The sequence below is a fragment of the Xenopus tropicalis genome, chromosome 1 (genome assembly GCF_000004195.4).
Source record: "Xenopus tropicalis strain Nigerian chromosome 1, UCB_Xtro_10.0, whole genome shotgun sequence".
NCBI classification, from domain to species: Eukaryota; Metazoa; Chordata; class Amphibia; order Anura; family Pipidae; genus Xenopus; species Xenopus tropicalis.
Window position 1 is genome coordinate 111,089,019 of NC_030677.2, and position 21,159 is coordinate 111,110,177.

At 39.1% G+C, this 21,159-nt stretch overlaps 1 protein-coding gene across 2 annotated transcripts in view; it reads right to left on the reverse strand.

Annotated features, from left to right (window-relative positions):
* Nucleotides 1-261: 261 nt before the first annotated feature.
* b3gnt3.1 (UDP-GlcNAc:betaGal beta-1,3-N-acetylglucosaminyltransferase 3, gene 1) overlaps nucleotides 262-21,159 on the reverse strand; it is a 55,367-nt gene continuing 34,469 nt past the window's right edge. Inside the window, exons 4-6 of one of the 2 annotated variants that reach the window (XM_012953761.3) lie at nucleotides 4,963-5,039; nucleotides 3,153-3,285; nucleotides 262-1,663 (exon numbers count right to left, since the gene is read on the reverse strand). In XM_012953761.3, the coding sequence (XP_012809215.1) occupies nucleotides 481-1,663; nucleotides 3,153-3,154 (1,185 nt within the window). In that variant the 5' untranslated portion in view covers nucleotides 3,155-3,285; nucleotides 4,963-5,039 and the 3' untranslated portion in view covers nucleotides 262-480. The remainder of the gene's footprint in view (nucleotides 1,664-3,152; nucleotides 3,286-4,962; nucleotides 5,040-21,159) is intronic. The other variant, XM_004919337.4, reaches the window with a different exon arrangement.

Consider the following 21,159-nt stretch of genomic DNA (forward strand, 5'->3'; position numbering starts at 1 on the left):
TTCAGGAGGGTACAACAAACACAGTGAGAGCTGCACACATATCTTTTGTATGATCGACAAACACAGTGTTCTGGGTTGAAGTACAATCTGGTGAGGAAGTGATTAATACAATGTTTTATAACCTGGGAGTGTAAATTATGCCCTGGGATATTATTTTATTGAATTTAGGTCCATCATCAACATGGCTTATCAATAACTTGATAATATTTGAAATCTGCAATTACCACTTGCATCAATATTCAATGTATTTTTTTGAGAACCTGTTGTGTATAATCATATAGTATCTTCTTTCTTTGTTTTTTTATGCTTTAACCATTAGAAGTCAACTTTATTTTGTTTATTATTAATGCACATAACATAGTAACATAGCACATAGGTTCAGTCTTTGTTCAGTGTCAGGATTTGTTCTGCTACCAAAAAGCAATGATGCTTTGTTGCCCCACCATATTTTGGAAGTTTTGGAAACAAAGTTCTTTGGTATCATTCAAGCAAAATCTTCTTGTTTAATGAGTTTGTCTTTTCAACAGTAACTCTGCTCTTTTGTCTGCATTTTAGCTCTGTAATCTGCAGGGCGTTCCACATAATCAGCATCTCGTACGGCACAAAGCGGTGCACCACCAGCATGTGCCGGTAATAGCAGGGGTCAAAGCTATCCACATTTGGCAATCTGATTCCCAATGTTTTTATTCCCTCGTGGTTGCTGGGTTTGAGACCAGCCCTTGCTAAGCACATTCCTAGATAGGCATCATCAATGGGAAAGAGAGGGATATACTGAGATTCCCTAATAATAGAGTGGGCTGTGAAACTTGCGATAAGGATACCTCCACCTCCGCAGTAAGGGTCAAATTCGTTTCCCTTAAACAGTGCCTCTGAAACATAATACTTGCTGTTTGGCTGTCGAATTGGAGGCATACCTATGTTTAATGCCCCTACAAATAAGTGGTGCTTGTTTCCGTCATTGTTTAGGCTGTTTAAGTAAGTTATCACATTCACAGTGTTTACAAATACATCATCATCTCCATTAAAAATAAATTTGGCTCCGGGACACTTAGCCTCAAACCAGGTCAGGAACAAAACCTGTTTCAGAGTTAAATTATAGAAAGAGTCATAAAAATCCCACTGCAATACATCATTATACAGTTGACTCTCAATAGTCAGCAATTGCATCATCCGCTTCTCCTCATCTTTTTGTTTTGGTGTTCCAATGAGGAAAATTCTCTTTACCTGAAATCCATTGTAGGTTTTCTCCACTCCCCATGTTTTTCTCACAGCCTCCCGACGCTCATAGTTGGCAGGGGAGGATTTAATGGCCAGCAAGAGAGAGACTTCTTTTGAGTTAGCTGGTCCACCACACTTCATGGGTGAGTCAAGAAGCTGTGGAAAACTCCTGCAATGACGGTAGGTCAAAAAATCCTTCATGTTCTGCGGTTCTTTATTAAAATTGGTTACGTTTCTGGCAGAAGTGTCTTCCTTGCATTCAGAGTAGGGTAACTCGATTATAGGTTGGTTTGACATTATCGCATTAGAAAAAGATAACTCTTCTGTTTTATCAATAACATTATTAAGAACATAGAAGCTATTGAAGTGCAAAGCGAATCGGAGGGTGATGACAGCTGCTATTGATCCCAGAAGACATTTCCAGAAATGTTTTTTTGTCATTGCCCTAGAGAGAAAAATGGTTTAGGTAAAGAATATGAATGGTGGTGACATGTTAATGAGAATGTTTTATATTCTAATGTATATAATACTATATAACATCAAGTGTTCCCCCCCCAAAATGTTTCTTGCACTCTAATGCAAAGCATCCACCATGAGAATTTTTTTTTTTTTTTTTATGTTTACTATAACATTAATACCTAAGGTGCTTATAGATAAGCTCTGTATGTGTTCTCACCTTGACATCTATGGGTTTGTTTGTACATTATATTTTAATTACTTGAAAAAAAAAAACATTTTCATTTTTTGGTGCTACTGTTCCTCCTAAACAGTTAGTTCACATTAATATTGTGACGGGTTTATTATAGACAATGGTGGAATTGATTTAATTTCTCTGTGATGAGATTAGGGACTGATACCCAAAGGCTCCAACACTTCTTCCCCAGCCTGATTGGAAACAATAGGCAGATAATCCAGTTATCCTGGCACCTATACGTCTCCCCACCCCTGCATAGAAACAATAGCGGCTTGCTGGGAGGATGGGCCAACAGGGACATAAAAAGAGCCCCAAAGAGAGCTTGGAGGTCAGTCTTCAGAGAGAGAGGAAAGGATTCCTGCACTTCGGATCAACCACTTCAGTTACTCTTCGGCCATTATTTTCTTCAGACTGTGGATATACTTCTGTGGGACTTTGGAACTGCCTTTTTCCTATTTTACTTCCTTAGAAGAATTTGTTGCTGTGTGATGTCATTGGACTTTACAAAAATAAGTGCTAGAATGCTACAAGGTTTCTCTCCAGTGTTTGAGCATACGATTGTTAGGTCATTTTCATGGCAAATATCTTTTAGCATGATTTAGAAGAAGGTATTCTAAGACCATATGTAATTGGTTTTCCTTTTTTATATTTTTCAATTCATACTTTTCATTGTTTTTAAAGTTTGGGTTTTTAAGTGTTTTGCACTTAATAAAGAATTTTCCAGTTTAGAATATTTTCTGCTACTAGTAGCTCTGTGTCTTTACCCTAAGGGTGAAGACACATGGAACTACTAGTAGCAGATACTTGCCACGGCTACAAAAATAGACAATGCTGATTATTTACTGATAATTGTCTCTGTGTGTTTAGCAGAGGCAATTCTACTAAGTAGCTCCATGTATCATTCATCCTTATATATGAATGAGCTACAATCTGACACTGTTTTTAAAGCCATGTGGCTTTAGCACACAAGGAAAACTAGAGTAACAAAAGGAGTAAGCTTTATGTCACACTGGCCTTTTAGATAGAAATCCAAAATACAAATATCCAGTTTCTGACATTTACACTTTTAGCCAGTTCATTTACAACAACAATTCTTCCACCTCTATATTTAGACAATTAAATAGGCCACTACACCCTGGCTTTCATTTGCAAGGGATGAATATGTGTTGATCATTTTAATTGTGTGCACTGCAGTTAATTCCATAAAATTATTATCACTCTTTTTAAGACTTATACTCACATTTTTATTTTATATTTCAGACAGTGTTATCTAGCAAACTGAATCAGTGGAAATGTATGTTAAGGGTGTGAGCTAACAATATTGATATCCTTCTTCTGTGAAGAGTGTTAAGCATTCCGGTTGTATTATGGATCTAGGAGACACAAAGGAAGAATGTTGAAATAGATACATGGTTATAGGCACCATAAACACATTTAATATAAAGTTTTGCAGTGGCTCAGCTTGAAGTGCTGGATTTAAGCAATGATTTGCAACAGCTTTAATGCAAAGACAGTATGGAGACTGAAGGTAGTACTTATGTGTCAGACTAGTGGCCCAATTTTGTTCTCATTGCTTGGTAAAAGAACTATTATCTTCAAACTGGCCCTGTATCTAGGTTTATTTTGCTGTTTGGCTTGGCATGGCTTGTTTTAAGTATGTTTGCCATCAGTGACCTGTTAACACCCAACCATCAACTCATTTTATTTAAATATGATGCAACTGGGATGAAGAGGTGGAGATGAAAAATTACAACATTTTCTGGGCAAAGTGTCCCAAAATTTAAAAAATGGTCAACTCGGTTCTCAAATCTTATGCTTTACACTGACTCACCCAATCTTCATTGCACACCTTTTTCAGTATTAGCCTATTGTAAGTGTACAAACTAAACAATACAAAAGTTTTTTAGTATTACAAAGTATTTAAACCTGGCATGACCTCACCTACACCAGCCTATGGCGGGACCCAAAAGTGTCAGTCACTTGTGATGCTGCTGGGACTTACAGTATATGCTATTAATGTAAGTAAAATAAAATACTGCTTTTTATGTATATGGTGGTGCCACTTAAACTTTTCTCCTTTAAAAAACAAAATTTCTGTTCACACGTAGCATAACAATAGGTGTAAAAGTCTTCGTTAGCACTTATATAAACATGGAAAACAAACTGAAATTTAATGACAACAAAAAGTACATATTATATATAGAGATGTAGCGAACTGTTCGCCGGCGAACTAATTCGCGCGAACATCGGGTGTTCGCAAGTCCGCAAATTCGCAAACTTTTGGCGATGTTCGCCATTTTGGGTTCGCCGCGTTTTTTTTTTGCGCCGCGTTTTTTCACCTCGGTTTTTTCCGCTGCGTATTTTCGCTTCGGTTTTTCGCCTTTGCGTATACATAGGAATAGCTTGCGGGTTTTTTTTGGCGTTATTTTTTGGCGTTTTTTTTTTTGCGGTTTTTTTTGGCGTTTTTTTTATAAAGTATTTTTCAGAGAAATTTTTGCCCTTGATCCCCCTCCTGCATGCCACTGTCCAGGTCGTGGCACCCTTTAAACAACTTTAAAATCAGTTTTCTGGCCAGAAATGGCTTTTCTAGGTTTTAAAGTTCGCCTTCCCATTGAAGTCTATGGGGTTCGCAAAGTTCGCGAATATTCGCGAGTTTTGGCGAAAGTCCGCGAACGGGTTCGCAAACATTTTTGGTGATGTTCGCTACATCCCTAATTATATATACACATTTCTTTTTGCAGAAGAGAACATAATCCTAAGGAACTTTCCACTACATGTTAATTAAAGCTGAACATACAATGTACAGACATACATTTACAAATAACTTAACCATAAGTGGAAGTGGTTTAAGTAAGTGGAAAGTTGTTAAATGTATATTTTTTGATTATGTGAAATAGTTTTGGGTTTATAAACCCTATAACTTGCTTTCATTTGCTTTGTGACCTTGAGAAACTGATCATTTACTTTTTTCCAAACTGTCTCCTTTTTCAAACAGTAAGTTTAATGTTACCATTTAACCTATGCACAGCAACTTCTAGTTAACAGCTTACCCCTATGGTCCTGACAGACAACTTCGTATTCCCCCGATGGTGGGCCCAGTTTACACATCACTTGCTCGCTTATTCGTCTACACAAAAATACACATGGTGGTCAACTGGAAGAAATATTGTGCTGCTGTACTTAACTGAAAATGTGAAAAATGTGAAGTTGCACTTTTTTATTCTCATGTGGGACAGGTAGGGATGCTTCTGCCCATTATGACAAATCATAAGCAGCACAAATAGCTGTCTCTGCTAACTTTCAAGAGCCCAAAAATAAAAGCTTGGTGATCCGTATAAGTAATAAGGCAATTAGAAGTAGCTTACTTCCTTTTTTGTTGCTCTGTGCTACAACACAGCTTGATCAGCAAAATGCAATAAAGTAGGAAGAAGAGCTCCTGCAAGTTAAGTGCAAAGTTTTCTTCCTACTCTATTGGATTTTTGTGATCAAACTTTTAAGAGCCATACATTTATTTACTCAAAAATTCAGCTGTTTTAGTGCAAAATTTACAATTGTGCATTCTACACTAATGACTACACTGTTTTTAAGAAAGTGGCATGCAGTTAAAATCTATAACTATAGCTTTCAGCATTCTATTCTGTGTACCCTTTCTACTATTGGATAGCACTGATCAGTGAAAGCGTACTGGTGATCACACCTTCTGTTCTGTTTTTAGGGGCAAGGAGGGCACACAAAATGGCTGACTTTGACCCCTGGCTAAATAGTGTTTCTCCAACATGTCCCACTTGAGCTCCAAGTACGATAATTAAGCTCATCTTGGACCTTATCCACTGCTTCTGTCCATTCAGTCATGTACAATAAAGGTACATGTGGACTAGGTTATTATTACAACAGTAAACTAATCCAGAAGGCTTGAATACATACTTGAGTGTAAGCAGTTTTTTTTTTTTTAATAACTCTATTTTCCAACATTGCATCAAAATTCAGTATTGAGACAATACAAATACTGAGCATTACTTATGCAGTTTTTACAAGAGAAATTTTTAGTAACATGAACCAGGGGGAAGCGTAAGAACTAAAAGAACAGTGTACTGTAGGCTTACAGTCTCAGTTATATAGGTAGTAATTACAAATAGGAGGTTGGCCAAGGGGAGAATATGAACCAATCAGCTGTTCTCGGTGGAGTGATAGGTTATCCAGGGTGACCAAATATTGCTATGAAGCTCCATCTTATCATCTAGGATAGCTAATAGGTAGTGGATAGGGTGGATGAATTTAAGTCTGTCTTTGACGATTGTTATGGAGAGAGAGGGGGATAGCCAGTGTAGAGCTATAGCCCATTGCGTAGCAGACAAAATTTGTGCAGTCAGTATGCTTTGTTCAGGGGGAAGATTAAGGTAAGAGGCCAGTAATAATGCGATTTCTATAGTAAGGTTGATGGGTATGGGCAGAAGTGGAGAGATAAAGTAGGACACTTTAGACCAGAGAGACAAAACAATGGGGAAATGCCACCATGTATGTAGATAATTCCCTGTGTCAATGCACGCTCTAAAGCATGTGGGGGGGGGGGCAGCTAGGATCAATGGCATGTTTACGTTTGGGGCTATTACTTTGTAAGCATTTCCTTTAACCCCTACATTGGGAGAGAGTTTACGGATAGATAGCCAAATTTTCTCCCATTTATCCAGTGCTAAGGGGAAACCCAGATCTTTTTCCCTCACTTTCATGAAAGGGTGGGAAAGGTGAGGAGCATCTATAAGTTGAGAGTAAATTATCATGAGAGGGATTATGGCAGCAAAGCTCATATGCTGAGCCTGCCTGAGTAGCTTGATGTGGAGATTGGGAATTATAAAAGTGCTTAATTTGGCTATAGCGGTATATTTTGGTATAAGAGATAATGACATTAACCTTTGAGGAGTCAGTACGTTGTATAGAGATAGGAAGCCATTTTCGGGCCACCATTTGGAGGATATGTAATTTAGCCCCAGGACAAAGTTTGGGTTTCCAATAAAGGGTTGGAAGTGGCTGCGTGAAGTATGTGAGATTAGCTTATGTTTTACAAAAGACCAAAGACAAAGATTGAATTTTATGATAGGATTTGTGATATTATACTGTTGTATGTTCACAGTCTTTATAAGTGCCAAGGTCAGGTGTTTTTGTTATCTGTTGGACCTATAACTTAACAGACTACTAAGGACATATATGTGACTTTTTTATCGACAATCACTTTTGGTATATATGCACTGTATGCAGGCTACAAAAAACCCTCCTAGCAGTGACCACAATCACAGAAATTGGGGAGGTGTGGTTTTATGTATAAAAACTTGTGGGATTTACCACTTGAAGAAAAAAAAAAAAAAAGCTCCACTCCAAACATGTGTCATTAAAACACTGAAACGTTGCAGTATAGATCTGCATTGTGACTATTGTTTTACATCAACATTTATTACACATATCCCACCTTCTGTTTGAGTCTTAAGGCTTCTCAGTGGCATGTCTCTTTTATCTGTTACAGGTATAGGATCCATTATCCAGCACACTTGCCCAGAACAGGTGCACATGGCATATATATATACTTGAAAATATATAAATAAATATTGAAAATATATAGTATAACAACCTCTACCCCTCTACACAAGGTAACTGATAACATGAGGTCTGTGAGTCATCAGCGCCAGATTTCAAATATGTTGATTGTGAAGGCAGTAAAATCTCACATTTTGAAATGCCTCAAAGGAAATACATTTCTACCCGGTTCTTGTACAGTATATTGTATAGCTGTGGTTTTTCTCATGTATTTTCTAGCAAATGGGTATAATAATTGAAGAGACTGCATAGCCCTACAGATTCTTTTTGTAAGCAAGCAAAAATGGCTACACGGAAAAAGTAAAAGGAATAAACATTCGTCCACCACTTTACAAAGGGAAATATTATATTTACAAGGAATAAAATGAACTAATGTGCAGGAGCACAGTTATGATTCTTCAAATAAAGAGGACTTTTTTTTTAATCAAATATATTTCCTGTTATTTGTCTGGCCCTGCCCACTGGGGTTGAATTGCTGTAGTAAAACACAACACATTTGCATGGTTTTCCTTGGGTTGCTATATAGCTGAGGGTAATTTATAATAATCACAATTCTCAAAAGGTAAATCATGTTGATGATGATCAAGGCTTTGACCAGTTGAAAGGTCTGCAGAGATCACAAGTGCAATGGGCCTTAGTAATACACTGTCCAAAAGCAAACCAGCTTATGTAAATTTTATTACCATGTCTCTTGCCCATATTGCACCCTACTTTTTTTTATGGCGATTGCCATAAACCTGTAGTACCTGGACAATCAAAATGCTCATCTTTAATGACATTTCTATTCATTTGAGCTGGATACTGAGTATTTTGAATAGTAAATGAACTACAGCCCTCCCAAATATCAATGTGAAGACACCTGCATTTTAAGTGAGATAACTGCTATATGTCTGATGCTACTGACTGTCTATAGTATTAGGCTCCAAAAAGGAAGCTAATAATTCTCGCTGGATCGTTAAAATAAGTCCCTTTTGCAAGAAGACTGAATTCCATCTGGGAAGTGGATGCAACAAAAATAAGGGAAAAATTGATACCAGGTTCTGAACCAGACTGTGCTGCGGCCGGCTAGATTTCTGTACGTTATCAAGTGCAGTGAGCAGAGTACAATTTTGAACGCAATCACCATGCCCCCCCCAGAATTTCAATTTAATTGTGGTTGCAAAGGGGACACTCTGTCAAAATTAGTGAAACTTGCTGTGCATTTTGTTGCAAAATGGATCAAATTGGGCAAAAGTTTGTCTAGCATAATTTCTAGTGTTCGATGAGCAACGTCTTCGCCTGATTCCTTCGGAACAGAAGGCAGGAAGGACTGAGGGGCATCTAGCCCAGCTATATGAAACTGCAAGGAGTGCATCTTGACACAATTATCTTTAATGAAAATGTCTTTATGCACAGCTGACTAAGGGGACCACAATGTGAAAGTGAAATGTATGTGTTACACCACTGACAGACAAAAGAACTGAGGATCATTCACTATGTGAATCTACTTAGATAATTTGGATTTAAAAAAAGACCAAGGTCCATCAAGTTTAGTCCCTCCAAATGATCCTCAGTGCACATGTATCACACACAAACAGACCTATATATACTGCATATACTGATACCTATACTAATCTAACTGTAGATCCGAATATTGCTATATTGCCAAGCCACTCTTAATGGTGTTAAACAAAATATAAAGTCTATTTCACTGCGGGGTGCTAGAATGTTAGGCAGTGAAATCGATTGCTATGTTTTTTAACCCCAGGCTGGTGCTCCTGTTGGAAGAGAATCTCACCAGCCTGTGGAAAAAACTGGGCACTGAGACACCATTTTATTTACCTTTCTACCGGCGTTACAGGCATCCCCTGTACAAATTCCTGTTTCTACATGTGCAGTAGAGCATATCCATCTAGACTTGCTCTACTGCACATGCACAGAATGCTAAGCAGCAAGTAATAGGAAAGTTAGGTGAGGAGATGCTGGTGCGGCACTCAGATAGCAGCACTTAATTAACTATTTCACCTGTGGGGCTCCCCAGTGACATAGACTTTACATGTCTTTTAATAGCATCTGCCATCACAACATCACCCAGCAGGGCATTCCACAGTTTCACTGCCCTCACTGTGAAGAACCACTTACACTGCTTCTGTTCTTTTGTCTAAAGGGGGTTCCTTGTTCTCTTTTATGTGAAGAAATAAAACTGATCAGAGGTGTGAACAAAGCAGGGGCTTACAAGTGTAATCAATACATGGGGCTTCTAGGTGTGAACAATGCAAAGAAATCAAACTTAATTTTGAACAATTTAGTATCATCAGGAAAATTAGAAACTATACTTGCGATACCCACTTCGAGGTCATTCATTAATAAACAAAATAAAAAGCAAACAACCAAGGACAGTCCCCTGCGATATTCCACTAACAACACTGGTCCAGTTTACAGTTTATCCAAGTACAAATTTTTGCTGGTCCCTCAGTTGTGAAAATAGACAAAAAAACAACAGTTCAGAATGTCTGATTTTACCTGTTCTCATCAACCAATTTATTTTCCACTGATATTAAAGGTCCCACAACTTCTTGCTTCATTTTTTACTATTTACATACCTGTATATATGATTACTTTTGTATTTAGTTTACGCCTGCTCATTAAAAAAAAAGGGGGGGGGGGCGAAGTAAGCTAGTAAGCTGCCTCACTTTACAAAAGTAAGAGATTATATTAAAAAAGTAGAAATGATTTTCTCAAACCTGAAAACCTGAGAAAAATCAAAAAATCAAAAATCGCAACAGCAGCTGAATAAAATTAACTCATAGGCTAAAGGTCACATCCCTTCTACAAAGTTTTTATAGGCTGTGTGACCAATCACAAGATAAAATACAAAAACCAATACAAATGAGTCTAAAAAGTGTAACAAGTGAACAAATGTGCTGACCCTTACAATAAAGAGAACAAAAAAAACATATCCCTGATATTGGTAAAAATAACATAGATTCCAGTATAGCTAACACTTTAATGACTGCAATGGGGGTAATACCCGAAAGCCGCAAGTTGTTGGTATAGACAAAATAAAAAAGGGGATCAGAGGTGGTGATTTCTTACCCAAATTATTACAACTGGAGAAAAAGTGGATTTTTTATCTGCAGACTGTATAATCAATAGTGATTATGATGTTACTTGTTTTTTGGGTAATTATATATATATATATATATATATATATATATACAGGTATCGGACCCCTTATCCGGAAACCCGTTATCCAGAAAGCTCTGAATTACGGAAAGCCCGTCTCCCATAGACTCCATTTTAATCAAATAATTCAGAATTTTAAAACTGATTTCCTTTTTCTCTGTAATAATAAAACAGTACCTTGTAATTGATCTGAACTAAGATATAATCAATCCTTATTGGATGCAAAACAATCCTATTGTGTTTAATTAATGTTTTAATTTTTAGCAGACTTAAGGTATGGAGATCCAAATTACGAAAGACCCCTTATCCAGAATACCCTTGGTCCCGAGCATTCTGGATAATGGGTCCTATACCTGTATATATATATATATATATATATAAAACAAGGGGGAAACTCTGCTCCCACTTTTTGTTGTACCTTTTTGTATACAATATAATCTTTCCTCTTTTTCCCTTTGGCTCATATTTTAGATAGGTATCTCTCTCTCTTTTTTCCTTGGTCCCATTCGAAATAATTTCATGTTAGTGCCTCAGTCCTACTGAAGAAACAGCAATGCGTCAGATTCTTATATATTTCCTCTATGTAGGGGCTCATTGTAATACTTGAATATGTAACTTTTAAATTGTTAAATATATATATATATATTTTTTCTCTTTATTGTAAGGATCAGCACATTTGTTCACTTTGTTTCTGATTGGTTTTTCACTTGTTACACTTTTTAGACTCATTTGTATTGGTTGTTGTAATTTATCTTGTGAATGGTCACACACCCTACTCATGCTCATTCTCAATTTCAGCCTTTCTGCTTGCCTTTTTGTATGTGTACCTTAAAAATGTTTCAGCTTTCATTGCTAGCTTCTTCTTTTAAACTAAAATGTTTTTTGCTTTGACACATTTTTCTATTTATAATGTAGGCATGATTGTAATAACATAGTAACATAGTAAGTTGGGTTGAAAAAAGACATACGTCCATCAAGTTCAACCATAATGCCTATATATAACCTGCCTAACTACTAGTTGATCCAGAGGAAGGCAAAAAACCCCATCTGAAGCCTCTCTAATTTGCCGCAGAGGGGAAAAAATTCCTTCCTGACTCCAAGATGGCAATCGGACCAGTCCCTGGATCAACTAGTACTAAGAGCTATCTCCCATAACCCTGTATTCCCTCACTTGCTAAGAATCCATCCAGCCCCTTCTTAAAGCTATATAATGTATCAGCCAGCACGACTGATTCGGGGAGGGAATTCCAGAACTTCACAGCTCTCACTGTAAAAAATCCTTTCCGAATGTTTAAATGGAACCTCCCTTCTTCTAAACGAAGTGGGTGCCCTCGTGTCGGTTGGAAGGACCTACTGGTAAATAAAACATTAGAAAGGTTATTATATGATCCCTTTATATATTTATACATAGTTATCATGTCACCTCTTAAGCGCCTCTTCTCCAGTGTAAACAGACCCAACTTGGCCAGTCTTTCTTCATAACTGAGACTTTCCATACCCTTTACCAGCTTAGTTGCCCTTCTCTGGACCCTCTCTAACTCAATAATGTCCCGTTTGAGCACTGGAGACCAAAACTGAACAGCATATTCTAGATGGGGCCTTACCAGTGCTCTGTAAAGGGGAAGAATAACCCCCTCCTCCCGTGAATCTATACCCCTTTTAATACAGCTCAAAACCTTGTTTGCCCTTGCAGCTGCTGCCTGGCATTGCTTGCTACAGCCAAGTTTATTATCTACAAGGACTCCAAGGTCCTTCTCCATTAGGGATTTGCCTAGTGCAGTCCCATTAAGGGTATACGGGGCTTGCATATTTTTACATCCCAGGTGCATGACCTAATGGACTGTGGGAGGTTTGTTTTTTGTAATTAAAATATCGAAACATATATTTTCTCCCTTGTGTGCTTTATAATGACAGATTGAGGAGTCAGTTACAGAATAAAACATAAATAAAATACTAAATAAATAATAAAATGATCCACTGATATTTACCTTATATAAAATTACTGTTCCAAGTCAGAGCATGACATCAAAGTTTATAAATACATTTATATTAAATATGCAGGATTCAATGTAATATCCTCCAGTGACAAAATCTGCAGGATGTTTGTTGAAAGGTATTGTACTCTTTAGATTTTAGCATGTTCGTATGTTACTAGCTTCATATCACTATTGATATTTCCCAGCCAAATCTGTAAAATTTGCTAAAACATGGAATTTTAAAAAGCTGTGTTTTTCTATGTATTTTAGACTTAGTCCATAGGTGATCAAAAAAAATAAATCTAAACACACAGTAAATTAATTATAAGAGCAATTATATTTCAAGGTAATGAACTCTCTAAAACTATACCCCCAGAATGAATACTTAACCAGCAGATAGTTTATCATAATAAATGGCCTATAAAGAATCTTACCAAACTGAAACATATATTTCTAAGTAAATATTGCCCTTTAAAGTCATTAAGCCATTGTAAAGGGGAAGAATTAACTTGTCCTGTCACAAATGTTACAGGAATGTTGCAGGGATGCCACATCATTTTTTAGACATTTAGAAGCCTATATCTTGTTACAGACTGTTACAAATTCTACCATATTTTGAAAGCTTAGGTTGTCCTGAAAAAAACAATATATTGTTTTCCTGGGTAAACTAAAAGTCCCCCCGAGGAAAGGCCCCTAAAGGGAAACAGTGCAAAATGTTCAAAAACTGTCTGGCAATACAATTTCTGCTTCAACCACAACGGCTGGCAGTGAAAGGGTTAATAGACATATGGAGAATACAACACTCGCATACTAAGCAATTTACATACTATTCCTCCCCACACCAATCATACTCACGGATAGACCACTTTTTTATGTGATCTAGGTTTTGCTCCACAAAGCACTCCACCGCTATAAACAAAATATCATGGTCAGACCATGCTCCCATTGAACTTCATGTACATTCACAGGCCCCACCCAGCAGATCTTATATATGGAGACTGAATGAAACACTCCTGAAATCTCCAGATCTCAGAGAGCAACTCCGAGATCACCTACAGGAATACTTCTCAGTTAATGAACAATCGGTCCAATTGCAGGGTTTTTTATGGGAGGCACACAAGGCAGAGATAAGAGGCCACTGCATAGCTTTAAGCACACATCATAAAATAATTATGCAAAAGAAAACACAGGAAACTGAAATAGCCCTACAACAAATGGAACAACTCCACGCAAAGGCCCCTCAACCACAAACACTGAAGAGGGTATTACAATTAAGGACTAGCTTAAAGATCTAAAAATAAAACAAGCTGATAGAACCTTGATATGGAACTAACAGTTTACTTTTAACAGAGCACATACTATGTTTGCTAGAAAATAAAGTTATTGTAGGGACCCCTATGGCTTTAAACCCTACAACTCCTTAGTTTATGCTGTTACTGGGCAAAGACCCATGTATCTAGTTTATTCTTTTCACTTAAGCCTTATTGGTTTACAGGTTGAATCCACCCTTTGCACTCCAATATAGGGTTTAGCAAAGGGGAGGGTCTTCCTCTTTGGCTGCCTCTGTGTTTCAGGTGAAGGTCCACTGAGCCTGGGATCAACAGGGTCCAAGTAAAGCCATCTCTACCCTAGAGTTTCCATCTACACTCTAGTGAAGCCGGGGACAGGTACCCAGTGAATGAGGACCAGTTATATAGTTATACTCTCTTGAGCACTTTCTAGGAAAGTGAGGAAGTTAGGAGAAGTAACCAAGAACATATTTTGGCTCCAACCAGGGAAGTAGCTGGAAGTACCCTTCCATACAGGTACTGTTGCCTCAGCGTAGGGCCACGGTTAAGACACAGGATACAGGCTAGTACCTTAAAGGAAAAGAAACACTAAAAATTTAAAAAAAGTAAAAAATCTATTCTACCCTGCACCAATAATTGCCCTATCCTGCAAACCACTTAGTATTTTGAATGCTTTATTAGAAAATACCTGCTAAAACTTGGCTTCCGGTCATTTGATATAAGGCGATACGGCGAAGGAAGGAGCAGCATCCTTTAACCCTGATCCACAGCCAGCTGTAGGACTCTTAAAGCTAGAGGTATTCAACCTGAGGACTGAGGTATTCATCCAGACTGCTTCCATAGGGGTGCCAAGCTGACCAGGTGCTTTACCCTGCCCAGTCTCCTAGAGTGGTGGGATAAACCGGTGGCATCCTCTCTCTTGTTGTCCTCAGAGTATAATACTGCATGTTACATCTGTTTTGTGAGTATATATGATAACCATATGTATTGAAAGAGCTTCCCTCACAAAAGGCCCAGGGAGCAGATGGACTTCCTTACTCTTATTATAAAACATACAAAGACATGCTTATACCCCATCTACTTAAACTGTATAATGGCTTTTTAGAGGGCCAAGAAATACCAGCCTTGAATCACATATCTCACTGATACCAAAAGAGGGAAAAGATCATGTGCTTTGCACTAACTACAAGCCTATATCATTACTCAATTCAGATTACATAATATTTACAAAGATATTAGCTTTGAGAATGAATCCCATCCTTCCCAAAATTATCAATCAGTATCAAGTGGGGTTTATTCCTGGTTGTAGGGCAGGCGACAATACTAGGTGGGTGATCAACCTAGTAGACATAGCTAACAGAAATCCTACACCCCTGCTTTTATTGGGGATAGATGCAGAAAAGGTGTTTGACTGCCTTTGGTGGGACTTTATGTTTAGGGCACTGGAGGCCTTTTGGAATAAATGGTTACGGCTCTCACCTCTCAATATTCCACTCCCCAAACACGGGTCAAAATAGATAATAACCTGTCTCCATATATCAATATACGAAATGGCACAAGACAGGGTTGCCCATTATCACCCCTCCTCTTTGCCATCAGCTTTGAACCCCTGGCACAAGAGATTAGAACCAACCCTAATATACATGGGATTACTCATGCTATGAAAAAAATATAAGATCGCGTTAGACGCTGATAATGTACTGATGACTCCACTTATGGTGATGTTTCGGGATATAAAATAAATAATTCAAGCTCTCCCTATTAACATACCCCCAAACCAGATAAAACTATTAAAACTGAATTTCTCTTATCAATGGAGAGCTCAGGCTTTTAAGTATCTAAGTACTAAGTATCTAGGAGTTAATATCACTACGACCTATAAGTCTATATATCAGGCTAATTATACCAAATTATTTGAGTCGTTAGTGTCAGATCTCCAAAAATGGCAGACTTACCAACTATCATGGTTCGGGTTGCCTCTATAAAAATGAAATAGCAAAAGCCTGGAGTACCTCCCACAGAGATGGAATTCTTAGATAGAGTACGATATATACGTAGAATGGAATACCTCACTGCCCTTAAGTGTGACACAATGGTCATTGCGGTGCCCCAATGCCACTCCATTCGCGACTCACCCGTGAGCGTGCATGCGCTTTCGCGAATCCAACTCCCCTCAAAGCGCATTTGCACTGTCATTTATACTCACATACGGAGCAGTGTAGAGAGGTCCCTCCCCCATTGCTCCGTATGTAAGCAAAATTTGCTTGGGCGGCATGCTGACCCTAAATTTATGCCGTCCTAGGCCTGGGCCTTTGTGGCGTTGCCACAAATCCGGGCCCAAGTGCCAAGCATTGTGTCACTGTATGTACTGCCTGCCCTATGCTGCCTCTGTGTATGGTACACACAGGCAGCATAGGGCAGGCAGAGTATGGCACACACTGGCAGCATAGGTCAGGTATAGTATGGTACATACAGACAGTGTAGGACACGCAACATACTGCCTGGATGGATTTATGGGTGTGTCTTAATATGACATAATATTATTCTTTCACATATGAATGATATCACATATGAAGGTGATATCCCTACAGTGAGCACCAACCATTTGGGTTTTTGCTGCACTACCACCATTAATGAGTGTATGGTCTTAAAAGCTATTGTGATAACATGGGTGTGGTTTAAAAAGGGGGAGTGGTTAAAACTGGCCCTCCACCATGTAGGCCAGAAAAATTCTGCCCCTCAGTACCACAGAAGTTGGACAGCGCTGAGTTAGAGGGTTTGGGTTTTGCAAAGGGATGTGTCCCTTGTATTCAGATCTTGCAGATCTATTATATGTGGACTAACTATAAACTATATAAACTTTAGTAGTTTTTTAAAATTCCCTTTGCAGTGTTGGACTAGGCCACTGGGAGTCCAGGAAAAATTTGGTGGGCCCTCGCTTTTGTGGACCCCACTGAACCAGTCCCGCTCCCAGGGCTTTGTGCATTTTGCACTTATTTGATTATCTTGGCCTCACTGCCCGTCAGTGAGCTGCAGACTTCAGAAGTGAAGACAGGAGCTTGCGTACTGCAAATTCTGGTAAAGCTTCATGGGGATTGTATGTGCTGGAGGGGAAAATCAAGCTTTACCCATCCATTCATCCAAGAACATCCTCCGTTCCCAAGTCTGCAGCTCACTGACAACAGGGGCCCCCTGATAATCAAGTAAGTTCAGTATTGCAGGGTCCCCCTTGGGATGAAGGTTCATGACTGGGGTGGAGGGCCCCTGAGATTAGCTCCAGACACTCCAGTCCGATACTGCCCCTTTTGTCTCTCTTGTCACTCTTAAATTCCATAACCTTTGACTCTAAACTCTTTGGCTAATTGCTCATTGAGACTGATGGATAAAATATTTTATAGCCATAATCATAGGGCTGAGGAAGTAACTACAGGGATCCTACAAGTGATCCTGGTTAGTCAAATCTCTTCATTTAGGGAGGTAGGAACTAGTACAGAACAGGGTCCTGTAAAAGCACATGGACAGTAGATTAAATATTAGACATAGATCCATAGCCATTGTACATCTTACTTATGTCAATACAATAATATAAAAACTTCCTATTACTATACATAGACTATCTTTAAATATAAATTTAGAAGCCTGTGCGAAGTAAGGCAACAGTAAAACACATCAATATAAATTATATTAATTAGTTTAGTGATGTATACCCCAAACCACTTTTCTTAGCTATTATCATATCGTGAGCTATAGAGGATCATGATTGCTGTCTAAGCTTGATTTTGATATGCTCCATTTTATAACACATGATTGTGAGTAGCCTGTATTGTACAGGATTTTACTTTTTCTAATAAACGGTATTGTACTATATGTATTTTCTCTTTCTTGTTGGAGAGGAGGAGTTCGTTCACCCTTAATAATTGGACCACTTGTTGATTGAACCAGTTGGCATATAAACAGTTCAGGTGTTGGAATTTAAGTTGCACCAAGCACTTTGGAAGTTTCTTGTGTGTTACACATACACTCAGGGTGTATAATTTTATGTTTTACGTATTACACTTGTAGCCCACTTTAGTTGGTTGTGCTGCTACTGGGAATTACTCTGGCGCTAACAGGAGTCCTGAGCCCCCGCTTACTATGGGGGAACAGGTATTTAAGTGCTGTTTGGCGTGCCTCCACCTAGGGTAGGTGTAGTGGAACTACAATCCCCCTCCCTGGGAACTTAATACTAGACTGTTCTGCTGTCCTGGGACTCCACACAACTCCCGGCACCTTGCCCCTCCCATGGGGTAGTTGCTTACCGACTTTTAGGTGATCCTTTGATAGAGACAGCACACTTGCAGGTATAGTGAATCGCTTTATTGAGGGAAGACCTCTCCAGGAGTGAAACACATATATCAGGGCACCATCTCCTTTACTTCCCTCTTAGAGAACCTCTCTCCTGTTGGGTTACCCACGGTACTCACGCCGAGTGATCTTATCTAGGTGCTCCCCTCGGTACTCTCGTCAAAAGACCCTCTGTAAGGGCAGTCCCCGGTACTCACGCTAGGCGGATCCACCACAAAGACTCACCCCGGTATTCTTGTCTGAGCACCCTCAGATTAGGAATCGAATCTCCCATCTAGCGCTGACTGAATCCACCTACCTAGACACTGTGGGCCCTGATCTCCAGCCGATGAACTGCTGGGGTCTTAACCCCACTATCACTCCTGGACGGGCAATGTCTGCCCTTTCTAGCTTAATGACCTACATGTCGCTCCTAGAGTGACCTATTACTGAAGCTACTAACTAGAACACAGGCCTCTGCACAGAGGGAGGTCCCCGGCTGCAAAACCCAACAGAACATAGCTGCATGCCCTTTTATATCCCAGCACCCCATCTAGTGGTTGCTGGTGAGAAATGCAGGGGAAACTCCCTTTTAGCACAAAAACATCTAGGACCACCTTTAGGTGTCCAAATCCCATGAGGCCACCCTCTAGTGCATTCCTCCCAACATTTGAAAAGTAGAAAGAGGGACAAAAATATATTTTAGGCCGCGCCCATTTTATGGCCACGCCCCCCAACAGGCCCATTTTACAAAACCATACATGAAAAGTATAAAATACACAAAAGCGCACCAGAAGACAGACCAAGTAGCCCCAATCATTTTATGACATATTGTGGACCTAAGGATTTCATTATGCACTGTGGCACCTGTATATCATGACTCATGACAGACATAGCTAGCCAGGGCCCCCTAAAACATTGGTCGTCAGGGCCCCCCTAAAACATTGGTTGTCAGGGCCCCCCTAAAACATTGGTAGCCAGGTGTTATGTTTTGCATTGGTGCCAGAGCAGGGACCCCCTAAGACATTGCTGGTCCTCCTCCAGTATCCCCATACTATGGGCCACTCCCCACTGCAACATCCTCACCAACATCCTACAGTTCCCCCCAGCATCCTCCAGCTCCCCCCAGCATCCTCCCAACATCCTCCAGCTCCCCCCAGCACCCTCCCAACATTCTCCAGCTCCCCCCAGCATCCTCCCAACATCCTCTAGAACCCCCAGCATCCACCCAATATCCTCCAGCTCCCCACATCATCCACCCAACATCCTCCAGCTCACTCCAGCATCCACCCAACATCCTCCAGCTCCCCCCAGTGTCCTCCCCAACATCCTTCAGCTCCCCCCAGCATCCACCCAAAATCCTCCAGCTCCCCCCAGGGTCCTGCCTAATGATTATGTGGTGGGTGTGATTGTTTTTGTTCTGTCACTCCACATTAACATTAAAAAAATCAATTTCCACAAATGGCAGTCATTTATCAAAAGATTTGAACTGAAAAAGCATGAACTAAAAAGTCACTCAATAAATGTGACTTTTTTGTATTGTCGCACAAAAGCCAGTGCCAAAAAAACGGGAAATCTCTAAAACCATGAAGCAAAGAAAGCTCTTACAATTTTCAAATGGACATCTGTCATAGACTTCTACATGATTAGCAGGAGTATTTTCAGGTTTCAGAATTGTCACAGTTTTGTTACATAACTTTTGTCGTCGACAAAAAGCCAGACCTGAAAAAGTCGCAGTTTAGTAAATGCCTCCAATAGACCAAACTCTCTCTGAAATGAATAAAAACCTTGAAAGTGTATTTAAAGAGAAGGAGGAGACACAAGACACAAGATTTTTTGAAAATGTAAATTAAGGGGGGTGAAGACTTGGAGGGAATTAGCAGAATTTGGAATATATATCCCTGAAAATGATATCACTAGTGATGAGTGAATTTTTTCTCCAGGCATGGATTTGCAGCGAATTCCTGCATTTCGCCATTGGCAAATAGTTTCTCAAAACTTCTTTGAAAATTCACAGTGGAAAAATTATTGCGTCCAAAAAAGTTGCGGACACGTCAAAATTGGGCGTGGTCGACAAAAAAGCTGCATGACAAATGTAGCATATATGACTAAGAATATATGAATAAGAGATGGGTTATCCATCAGGTTAATATTAAATGAAACAATATTAAACAAAACTTACTATTATAAACACTCTAAATATCTGAGCAGTTAAGTTCTTGCAGTCATAATCATGGAAGTTAAGATGAAGTAATTTGGGACTTTATTTTTGTCCCTCTAGGAACTTCAATTAATTTGACACAGTTATGGGTATTAAAGGGTGACCCCAGCAGCCAAAAGACTATTGCTCTGTAAGGCTACAATTTTATTCTTTCTCCTATAACAATTTCAATCTCTCATGGCTAACGTAATTTAAACCATAGTAACCAGATAGTTGCTGAAATTTTAAACTGGGAAAGTTGGAAAGCTGAACAAAAGACCAGTTGCAAATTGTCTCAGAATATTATTTTACATCATAATAAAAGTTAACTCAAAAGTAAACAACCCCATAAACTTATAGATAGTAAACTTATAAACTTTTAGATAATAAAAATGTACCTGTAAGGAAGTTATTACTAAAGAAAGATAAATGTTGAGAAATATATAAAAAAAAATGTACAAGGTGTAGATATAAATGCATAATAATGAAGGAAGCCTTAAAGATGAAGGAAAAGCTAAGTCACTTGGGGGTGCCAAAATGTTAGGCACCCCCAAATGACTTTAATCGCTTACCTTGTACCCCGGGCTGGTGCCCCTGTTTGGAGAAAACAGCACCAGCCTGGGGTACCTGCAGCGAGCACTTCCTCTTACTTATTCACACTTGCGCGTGCGCAGTTGAGTGAAAAACCAAACTTAAACAACAAAGTTG